The 11,102-nt window shown below is 40.7% G+C and overlaps 2 protein-coding genes across 2 annotated transcripts in view; both read right to left on the bottom strand.

Annotated features, from left to right (window-relative positions):
- Window positions 1-1,696: 1,696 nt before the first annotated feature.
- The window catches only part of LOC121524151 (toll-like receptor 13), a 32,752-nt gene continuing 23,346 nt past the window's right edge, over window positions 1,697-11,102 (bottom strand). Inside the window, exon 5 of the transcript XR_005993098.1 lies at window positions 1,697-1,962. The gene's annotated coding sequence lies outside the window, so the exon portion shown is untranslated. The remainder of the gene's footprint in view (window positions 1,963-11,102) is intronic.
- On the bottom strand, window positions 1,956-10,511 carry LOC121524150 (toll-like receptor 13). Its single transcript, XM_041809396.1, has 4 exons — window positions 10,477-10,511; window positions 4,578-7,129; window positions 4,056-4,173; window positions 1,956-2,538 (listed from the first exon to the last, which is right to left on the bottom strand). The coding sequence occupies exons 2-4, from the start codon at window positions 7,117-7,119 to the stop codon at window positions 2,298-2,300; spliced, it is 2,901 nt and encodes a 966-aa protein (XP_041665330.1). The 5' UTR covers window positions 7,120-7,129; window positions 10,477-10,511; the 3' UTR covers window positions 1,956-2,297.

Raw genomic sequence — 11,102 nt, 5'->3', positions numbered from 1 at the left:
GCTTCCAATCTCAAATCCTGATATTCAGTTGGTCCCTCTGCAGGATTATCACTCATCACTGTGTCCCTGCAGGCACAGAGGCATGATAAAAACTGAGCTGGACCACTCATCCCCACCAAACTCTCTACTACCTTTCAGTTGCATCAAGTCCTGTTGGTTCATTCGGTCCTTCAAGGATTTACATTGAAAGCTTTTGGATAAATTAGGACGATGACGTCAAACCACAACAGTTTGGTAAAATAAGAATACACTGGAAAGATTAGAGAGGAACTCAGACAAACATCTTTTGATTCCTTATAAGGAAGAAACAATGTTTTGTTTATTTCCTCACTGACATCATTCAGAAGCACATGTCAATGTCTGCTCAGTTTGAGGAAGGTTCAGAAATGGGCAGTTTAGTCAGTGTTTACTTCTCCTTTCAAGTCAAACTTGTCTTCTTCTGAATCAGCTGTCCCCTGTCACCAGACCATCAGCTTTACCCTCACTGCTACAGGACTTTAAATCTTATATTCAGTGTCCCCTCCAGGTCTAAGAACATATTTCAGATTCTTATTAAAAACAGGACGTACTGTATTGGAACCTTCTTACCAGACAAATTAAGCAGTTGCTCTGAATGTTCAGCATTGCTGCAGAGTTGTTAAAGTTACAGTTAAATGAAATCTTGATGTGTCTCATTCAGAATTGCATGTTACCAACTGTTCAGCCTGTTTTCTTCCTTTCAAACTTGTATGAGGTGACAGGAGACTTTTATCGCCTTTGCACCTCCTCTCACTGACTCCAACTTTTTTTCATCTGTAAGGTGAGTCACAACAGACCATTTATAGACTGGATTCTGATGGTTTCCACCCTGTATTGAGGAAAAAATGTGCCCAAGCCCACCTTCCCAAGTGGGCTTGGGCACATTTTCGTTTGCATTCACACTAACCAAAACGAACCGGACTTTGAGCTCAAGTGCACTTGGATCCGGGACCGGGCCCCTAGTGTGAAAGCACCCTTAGTGCCCGTGGCATGGGTAACTTGCACATCTGTGAGAGCAACACTGATGCTGAAAACTGCATATTATATCTGTTATAGGTCTTCTTTTACACCACCGACCTCATCAATAAGAAAAAGCAAGAAACGACCAGATATCATCCACAAAATATGATGTTACTGTTTATAAATCATGTTTTTCCACGTTAAAAATAAATAGAGATAAATAAATGAAGAGTGGACCAAAAATAAGGTACTTTTTGGCTGTAGTGTTTCTTCTTCAAGTTGACCACATATTTATAGTATGTTGTGTATTTATACTTTGAGGTCATTTCTAATGGAAGCAGACAGGCTGACATGTGATGAAGAGATCTAAGTTGGACTTAAAAACAGACTCCAGGACCCTGAGAAGACCACTTTGGTAGAGGTGCTGCACCAGGGTGAAGTGGACATGGAGGACATCACATTGCAGTCAGGTGTGCTAACCTAAGCTGCCATGCTGCTTTGGTAGGGACTGTAGAGGCTGCAAGGCTTTTAAAGAGGAAGCAGCGAATAACTTTATGCTCTCCAGATGAAGATTCACAACAGGATCTCTAAACTGGATGTGGTTTTCACTTTGACACACCTCCACAAGGTGCATCAATGACAAACGTATGTCTGTTTCTATACAGTGGGCTACAATGATCAATAGAGAAGCAGTTTACATTAAACAAAAATTCTTTATTGTAGATCCATTTAATGTATAAACAAGCTCACAAAGGTGTTTAACATCTAGACATTACAAATGTGCACAAAATATACTTTGTAAATACAAACTTTTTCACTAGTTCAAAATCTTTATGAAAGGGAAATGATAATATACAGAAATCTTCAAATGTCCTCTTTTTGCTTTTTGGTCCCATTGTGGTGTGTGAAAATCTAAAGGTCCTTTTTATGAAAGATATACAAGAAAACACAACAATCACAGAGACAGTTACTTTGTAAGTTTACCTAAAAGCTTTACAGATGATGAACATGAGAATTTTTTGTTGTTGTTGTTGTTGTTGTTTTATTGTGACTGCAAACAACTGGAACCTGCTGCCCCCCTCTGGCAGTGAAAGTTAACTACAAAGTTCTCCTTTCTCTGCTGAGGTCTCCCCATGTGCATTTGAGGTTATTTCTTAATGTTAATTAATTGCACCTTTGATGCAGTCACAATCAAATAGCATCACATGTAGTTGCAAGGTCACCAGGAGGCTGCAGAAGCACAGGGCCAAGGTTGACATGGCAAAGTGCTCAAACGACATGCCATACCTGACCTGACCTCAGCAGGTTCAGGGATGTTTTCAGCATTCCTCTGGTCCAGTCAGAAGATTCACGTTGTCTCTGGTGGACTCTTCTGTCTCCAGAGCTCTATGGACGTTCTGCCAGAAGACTCCCTTGTGTCGTCCAGCCTGTGGCCAGCTCAGGTAGGTGCGTTTCTTCACCAGCTTCCTCATGCGGTAGTATGGAGACAGCTTTCGAGAGGGGATCTCCTCCAGAAACAGCAGGATCAACACGTCCTTCTTCTCATCAAACAGACGGAAACTGCAACAACACCAAGAAAGTCTGTGTGAGGACAGTTCAGATGACTTCATCTGTTTGAGGGTAGGACTGCACGGATGTTTGGACCCTAGACTTTGTGGAATGTAGGATGTAGTCTCATCGATGTCACGCTTTGAATCTGAAGCAGAGTTTTAAACCATGAGGATGGCATTAGCCATACTGGAAATGCAATCTGACGCTATCTTTTTCTCTTACACTCACTCTGCAACAAACCTAAAGAACCAATAATGCTCTGGGTTCCAATCATAAACATTTGTCCACTCATTGTAAGGTTACAGCTCCAATAAACTGAGAGACTCATTATCCCTGAGGAGACTTTGCAGGGGGATCCACAGGTAATAAAAGCCAGTGTTACCTTCTTCTCAGGACTACACCAACGCCTGCAAAGCAGAAGAGCAGCTGTGCTCCACTGTTGCTTAGTGTTTCTCCAGCTTCAATTTAAAAGTTTGGCACAGTCAGCCATTGGACAATCACATACAAAGAGTTTTCTTCTTTCCTTAAATGTTGTCTGGATAGGAGTGCTACAGAAAGCCTACCGGTAGCCAAAGAAGGACACAACACTTATCCTTCTGCCCAAAGGATGATACAGGCCCTGCTCTTGTCCTAAAGCTACATCTTGATACCACAAGACTTTGAACTTGCTGGAACCATGGTAAGAACAATAATGGACTAACCTCTGTTCACTTCAGGATCTTCTTGACATCAGACTAATCATACACCATGATCACAAGTAAGAGGCTTGATATGGTCATTGAAAGATGTATTTGTTGTCTTAAAGTCTCTGCTTATGTTGATTTGCTTTGCTGTGTACATTTATGACCAGTGCAATGCCTTCATCTACACAGAAACCAATGTGACTGCTGTAGAAATCAAAGTTTTGCCTCTGGGTCTCTGTGAGGCAAACTGTTCTGAGTTTGTAAGGTAGAGGTAAAGTTTCTCTCCCCATCTTTTGCCCTCAGTCTGCCACCTTTAAACCACGTGTAGCCACACGTGATTCCACCATATTGTCTTCTTTGTTCTTGTCAGCCATTTCAGAATGTCAGCTTTCTTCTTTCAATCTCTCTTTCTTTCGCACACTTTCACAAACATGCATGCTTTGATTCCTGTTGTAAATAGTTTCTTAGTTGTAGTTCAGTTTCATAATAGTTATTTATTGAATTCAGTGATAACGATGCTGCTCTCTTTAATGAATTTTATCATGTATTTAAAGAGCAGTTGTCTGAGATTAGTGTGCATATTCACTGTACCTGTTCACAAGGTCACCAAAATGTATTTAATAATGATAATATTATTATTCAAATCTTAATTCTGAGACAGATTTTTCCCCTCTTTTGGTTGTTATTCCCTGCATCCAGGGTGGTGCCTTGTATATTTTAATAATGAATAAAAATTGCGTGTATTTGAAATAATAATTAAAATCATAGTAACTAGTAATTGTAAAAACAACAAAAATCCTTGCAATAACTTTGGCTGTTCAGAGTAACAAAAGATAACCAGACCTGGCCATCTGGATCTCTCTGGAGCACCACTCGCTCCGCAGGTAGCTCCGGCTGATCACACAGATGGTCTTCCTGCTGCTGTAGATGGCGTCTGTGATGTTCTCTATGATAGGTTTACCTGCAGACACAAACATAAAAATCTAAGGATATCAAGTTACTTCAACAAGCATCTTCAAGATCTCTTAAAAGTGATTTGTGTTTTTTTACTTTGTGGGTGTGTGTGTGTGTGTGTGTGTGTGTGGGGGTGGGTGTGGGTGTGTGTGTGTGTGTGTGGTTTTATTCAATTTGTCCCCATTAAAGGACATGAAGTATCTTGGGTTCTTGTCCACATGTGAGGGGAAAAAAGATGTTGATTAAATGACAGATGGATTAGTGCAACATCAACAATATTGTGGAAGTCATGCTGGAAAGTCATTTTAATGTATACAGTAGTTCCGCTGAAAGCCTTAAGATGGTCTCTTTTCAAAGAAAGGAGAGCAGTGATGCAGGAAGACATGACATCAAAGGTCATTAGGTATCTACCTGGTTGGAAGTCTCTGTGGTGCAGACACAGTCTCCAGCCCTGCTCTCCCTCCAGCACTGGAAGCATCTCTCTGTAGACCCAGGCCTCATCCTCAACATTGTAGGAGATGAAGGCATCGTAGAGGTGAGGATCTCCTTTCCTCTTCTTCCTGCTGTCATAAAGGAAGGCCTGGAAGAGGAGGAAGGCATAGACAATCTGCCACCTCAGGAAGTGGTAGATGAAAGAGGTGAGGAGAGTTAACACCACCAGACAAGAGCTGGAGATATAGCAGAGGAAGCCAACGTCCATCCAACAGGACTGGACATCAAAGTCCAACACCTTGGTTCCCTGTTTGATCAGAGGAGAGTAACAGATGTAGTCATGGGCGTCTTGTACCTGAGTTTGGTTGTTGCTCTTCACCCACTGGATGAAGCCAGCATTAGAGCAGTCACATGTGAAAGGGTTTTTGTACAGGTTCAGGTAAAGAAGAGCAGGAAGAGACTGGAAGATGGTGTCATCGATGACTGTTATAACATTGTCACTAAGAAACAAATATTTGAGTGCAGTCAGGTTGGCATGGGCCAAAAAATCCAAAGACTTCAGATTAGCATTAGATAGATCCAGTGTTTGCAGGTTTGGGATTGGCCAGAACAGTTCAGGACCCAAATCAGACAAGTCGGCCAGTGTTATTGTCAAACTTCTCAGCTGAGGATTGGACAGGAATGTGTCTCGGTTTGGTGTTGAAAAAAATATGTTGTCAGCTGTGAATTCCTCTAAAAGTTTTGCAGACTTAATCATCTCTATGTGAGCTTGAGTGGTTAGTTGGTGAATATCAGAGCACACCATTTTGAGCCTTTTCAGAGTTTTAAAATCAAAGTCAAATTTGTTGAGATTTTCATGATGACTTTTTAAACTGGAGAGGGATGGAAAATTTATGGTAAGATCTTCTATTTGGTCTAAATCCCAGAAATTGCAATCAAAATCATCTGAAAGTGATATATTTAGACTTGTCAGGTTGTATAAACCTTTAAATGCACCTTTTTCTACCTCTGAAATTTCATCAGATTCTAAATCCAACTGTTGAAGGGACCCTAAACCCTCAAAATCCCCCCTTTCAAGGTGACGTACAAAATGATTTCTCAAATTCAAGATCTCAAGGTTCTTCAGGCTTAACTTGAAGGTTTCTCCAAATGTTGACAGCGGATTATAACTCAAATCTAAAACCTTAAGGTTGTCAAGACTTTTGAAGACGCACCAGTCCAGTTTGGAAATTTGATTGTCAGCCACAGAAAGTTCAGTTAGGAGGGACGTGTTTGTGAAGTCCTCACAACTCAACTCAGAGATACAGTTGACATCAAGCCTGAGGACCCTGAGGGAGGAGAGGCTTCTGATGTCCTCTGGCACTTTGGTGAGAACATTTTCTTCAAGATTTAAAGACCTGAGTTGCTTCATCATTCCTATTGATCCCACGGGTAGTTCAGAGATGTTTGTACAACTCAAGTCAAGCTCCTTGAGCTGAGAGCAAGCTTCAAGTTTGGCACTCAAGTTTGCATCATCATTGTAAGACAGATCCAGGCTCTCAAGTGTTGGTATTCTACAGATAGAGGCCAACAGTTCTTTGCTCATCAATCCCCTCATGTAATTTAGTTGTAATTGTTTTAGTGTGTTGAGACTCTGCAGGACTTTTTCAATGTCTTCAAAAGCATTTGAGCGACTGAAATCTAGTCGAGTTATGTTCCTCAGCAAAGACTTATCAGGGATGTCCCATTTGAATGGAGATAATGTACCACATTGGCCAAGGTGTATTGTGTGAAGATGAGGGAAGATAGGTGTAGTGATGCTGAATCTTCTGAGGTCATTACCTTCAACATTTAACTCCCTCAGACTTGAGGACACGTTTAGATTCAGATCTTTAGACTCAAAGGTGGAGAACAGATTGTCTGCAATGCTCAGTTCCTCTATGTGGGGTAGATTTAGAATTTGCTGTATGTCAGTGACCTTTTTTAACCGGTTGAAGTCTAGGATGACAGTTTGTAAGCTGGTCAGGAAGTGAAAGGCTGAGTTATCAAAAAAATTAAAGCTATTGTTGGTGAGATCAAGCTCAGTGAGGTTTGACAGTCCCTGAAAGATGTTGCTCTTCAGATGTGTGAGTTGATTATCCGCCATGCGGAGTTCTTTCAATGACACCAAATGGACAAAAGACCCATCATCGACATGAGAAATGAAATTACCATCCAGGCTCAGAAAACTTAACTGTGACATGTTCCCAAAATCATTCTTGTTGATCCTTCTGATCAAATTGTGAGAGAGTTGAAGTGTGTGTGCATCTCTGGGGATGTCATCAGGGACAGTTAAAAGATTATGAAATGAGCAATCCAGTAAAAATTCAGCTGATTCATCTTCATCAAAAACAAAGGTGCAGTTCTTCAGGGAGTAAGCCAGTAAAGGGTGATGAAGAAGCAGGAGACATAGAAGGAAGAGGAGAAGTCTTTGGACTGAGTTTGAAGATGGACTCTCCATGGTTGACACTCTTAATCTGGTGGAGATGTTAATGTTCATCATGGCTTCACATCTGTGGGAGAAGTAATACAAATATGTATCAACGTAACTCTCCCTTTTAGAGGTGAATTCTGTTAATCCTCTAAACCTTCGTTGTCTCTCTCAGTTTTAGTAAAAATCTGATTATGCAGGAGTGAGATGCCGCTTGCTCATTAAATTTTAGTATGTGCAAATTTGTCGTGGAAAGCTGGAATTTTAAGCCACATCATTTATTTTGCAAATTCAACAATAATTTCCAACTCAAAAAAGTGATTTTAGAGAGGCATTTCAACAGAGTGCCACTGTCTTCTGCTTTTGGTACTATGTAACTTTGGCTACAGGCTTCTAAACTAGAATGGCATTTGTCACTGTACTGATTTTAGTCATTCATTTCCAAGTTTATCTTGTGTTTCCCGTTATATGATCTTTTTTTTCCTAAGTTTTAATTTCTGGTATTTAATGTGTGATGTTCTCATCCTTCTGTCCTTGGGTTTATATACGATTCTGATCCCTGTTGTATCTTGTTGTCCTCATCCCTTGTGTCTCTTGAAAAGTTTCCCTGGTGTTTCTTTCACTGTGATAGTCTACCCTGTGTTTTATTGTCCAGATCTCACCTGCATCTAATTACCACTGTGTGTATTTCATTATTGTGCTCCTGTTCTTTGGTGTCAGTGCAGGTTAAGGTTAGGGTACTAATTTACACACCAGCCCTCGCTGAAGAGAAGTCACTTAGCCTGTCTCCATACCAGAGTTTCCTTTAACTGTCATTTGCCGGTCTTTGGCTGGTTTCAAGGGTGGATGTCTGGCAGATAGAAGTATTACCAGTCTGTGACAGAGGGGAGCGCAGATGTCAACTGGTTTAAGGCGCTACCCATGTACGCGGGCGGCCAGGGTTCAAATCCGGCCTGTGGCCCCTCACCGCATGTCTCTACCCACTCTCTTCCCTGTTTCCAAATCTATCCACTGTCCTTCTTCTGTCAAATAAAGGCATGAAAAAGCCCAAAAATAAATCTTTAAAAAAAAATAAAATGCCTGACAGAAAATCTGCCAGTGACCAGATAGATGAAAACTGAATATTCACAAATTATATTTTGTGTTACCTAGAAGATATATTGCAAGAATCCTTTAATATAAACCCAAAGTAATCTTATGACAGGTAATTTCCGTGCAGTGTTGGGGTTGTTTCTCTACTCATGCAGCAAACACATGGCTATTTAAGATGAGTATGTATTCATACGATGACACAGATGACGTCAAACCAAGTCTATCTCTGGCTCTGAACTCCTTTCAGCACCACGGGAAACTTTGCAGGGAAATCTTTACCACAGTGCTCCCGGAAAACAGAATTTTATCTCAATTAGGTTTTTCTGGTTAAACAAAGGCTTAATCTCATCAGTGGTATGGAAGGATTTTTTTAGTTAGTCATCACTGCAAGTAATAAAGAGGCTAAAACAAAGGGAACTGTAGACAGCCGAGCCGCTGAAACACTGATGCAGCAGCAGAGAAAGGTCTATGCTGAGCAGAGTTGTAGTGGACTTTGATGAGTGGGTAAATCTACCTATGACCAATTTTCTGATAAGGTGGAACTGTATTCAACACAGAATGAGGCCATGTAGAATGGCATGGATCACTTGGGGCTGATAGAGAAGGCTCCATCTCTCTTCCTCCTAGCTGGTTGTTAATGCTTGGGGTGTCCTGGCTAATTAACAGCAGTAACGTATGATAAGCCATGGATTACAGGAGGACTGGACCAACCAATCCACTGTGGAGCTTTTGTATTTTTTGGACCACTCCAGGTTGGATTTACTGCTTTAGCTGAGGTTACAGCTATATCACCATTACTAATATTGGACAACTGATGGTAAGACTCGTTTTTCATTTGAAATGCAGAGTTTTAACGCAAGGTCTAGTTAAAAGAGCACTGCTGGGTTATTTGTTTGGATGCTTCGCTGTCAGAAGAGGATAGGATTTGGCTGAAATAAGCTGCTAATTTATCGTAGCAGCTAATGCTAACAGGCTAAGGTGAGGCTAAGTGCTGTTGCTGTTTATGTGTTTACAAGGGTGTGTATTGTGTAACTGACTGCATGTGGGTGAGGAAAAGCTCACAGCTTGCATTTTGTGTGTTCAAACAAAAAAAAGTCATTTCCAAGGTCTGGTCATGCGTCTGTGTCTTCCAGGCTGTAACGACAGGGTAACGATTACTCAATGTTCTGTTTCTACGGTCTCGGTTTTGGGTCAAGATTGGAAATAAAGATGTGTCCACAGTCCCGTTTTAGTGCAGACTTGAAGCAGGGTCACAGAGTTTCAGATTTATGTTTTTTTATTGCTGTTAAATGCAGCAAATCAATGCTAAAGCAAATGTCCGTGAGGGTTTTTTTGTCATTTTGACCATAGACAAAAAAGTCTAGGGAAACTCTGCTCCATACTACCTTATAGCCTATGGTAAAAGTGCTTGCCGAGTTTCACTGATACATGATTTACTCGTTTGACTCTTACGTCTCTTTTTTGTGTATTATTTACATGATGAGTCAGTTTGTGTGTTGATTTGACTTTGCTGAATTATTTTAGTGCAACCAACTTTTTGCAACTGCCTCTTGAGCTCAGATTTTCCAATTTTCTTACTGTGGGTTCCCACTAGGTCCTAGGTCTCATCGCTTTGATTGGCCCATGATGATGTGCAGTGAATCCAATTACCCTCCATTTTTTTTTTGAAGGCTCTGCCTTTCTCAAACCCAAAGTAGAGGCCGTAGCTCAAACTGAAGTTATAGAGATATGTGAAACAGTCTATCAGTTGTGGTGGAATAGGTATCTAAGAAGGGAAGGCTTAATCTGATTTTATTCCAACATTTAAGTCATGCTCATAGACCTTTAGCTAGCACCAGAGCTTACCTAACTGAATTCCTACTTTTTTTGTGTGTGTATTTATGCATAGAGCAGCAGATGATCAACCAATAACAAGGAGGGAACTGAGCAGGAAAAACTGCTCAGACTGGTAAGACTGGTGCCCCCCCCAGGAAAATCTCAGGAAATCCACTTACAACATATCCATCTGACTAACATGTTATTTCTGGTACAAAAAGTTCTATCTTTACAACCCAGCTCAAATACTCAGATTTGACACAGAAAAAGAGTGACAACTCCGTATATAGCTGGCATACTTCGGTTATAGTTTATCTTCAGTTCAGTTTTCTTGATTTCAATGCATTAAAAATTGGAACTTTACAAACAATCCCTCTTCAAGCCTAAAAAAGGTTAAGTCTGAGACTGAGTCTGATACAGAGAAAAGGCAAATTAATCATTGTTTGTTCAAAACACAACTGTAAGATTATTTAAATACATAAAAAGTGATAGCATTGATGAATAGAAGTATTGAATACTCACATTTCTTAATCAGATCTTCATGTCTCCACTGTCAGATCAGCACTGGACACAGAGATGTTTTGTACTCTATGTACTTTCACGTCAGCAGCAGAGGAAGCGCTGGGGTTTCACTTCCCGTTTTTATTTGACCCTCTCTCAAAAAGATGTTCCAGAAATATCAGCTCTGGCCTCATCTTTTAAAACATCTATATCAACAGTATTTGGTACAGACCCAGCTTTGCATTGGATGAGCACTGTCATGCAGGACAGAGGCACAGGGTTAGAACTAGAACTTTGTACAAAGTGAATGTGCCAGTGGAGGAAATGAGCAGGATGGGAGCGCAAGCAAAGCTCCAATTTTGTCCGTGTGTCTGGCAGAAGTTAACAACAATCGACAGCCTCAAAACAGATCAGGTAAATGAAATGTAGGTAGGAATAGGAATGATAGGAAATCATTTAGATTAAGTGTTAGAGGGTTGTTCTGTCAGGAAAAGGGAAGGAATCTCATATCAACCAAGTTTGAGGTAAGTGGCATTAAAGAAAGACTAACTTGAGTCTTTCCAAACAACATACCACCTTGAGGAGAGACAGAGTTTAGCATGGATGTTAGAGCACTGAGGTGGAAGGAAGTGCAGGCTGTGGTCAAG

This window comes from Cheilinus undulatus, linkage group 16 (genome assembly GCF_018320785.1).
Source record: "Cheilinus undulatus linkage group 16, ASM1832078v1, whole genome shotgun sequence".
In the NCBI taxonomy this organism is placed as follows: Eukaryota; Metazoa; Chordata; class Actinopteri; order Labriformes; family Labridae; genus Cheilinus; species Cheilinus undulatus.
The sequence above is the reverse complement of the archived record's forward strand: the minus strand, read 5'-3'. Positions and strand labels throughout refer to the sequence as shown.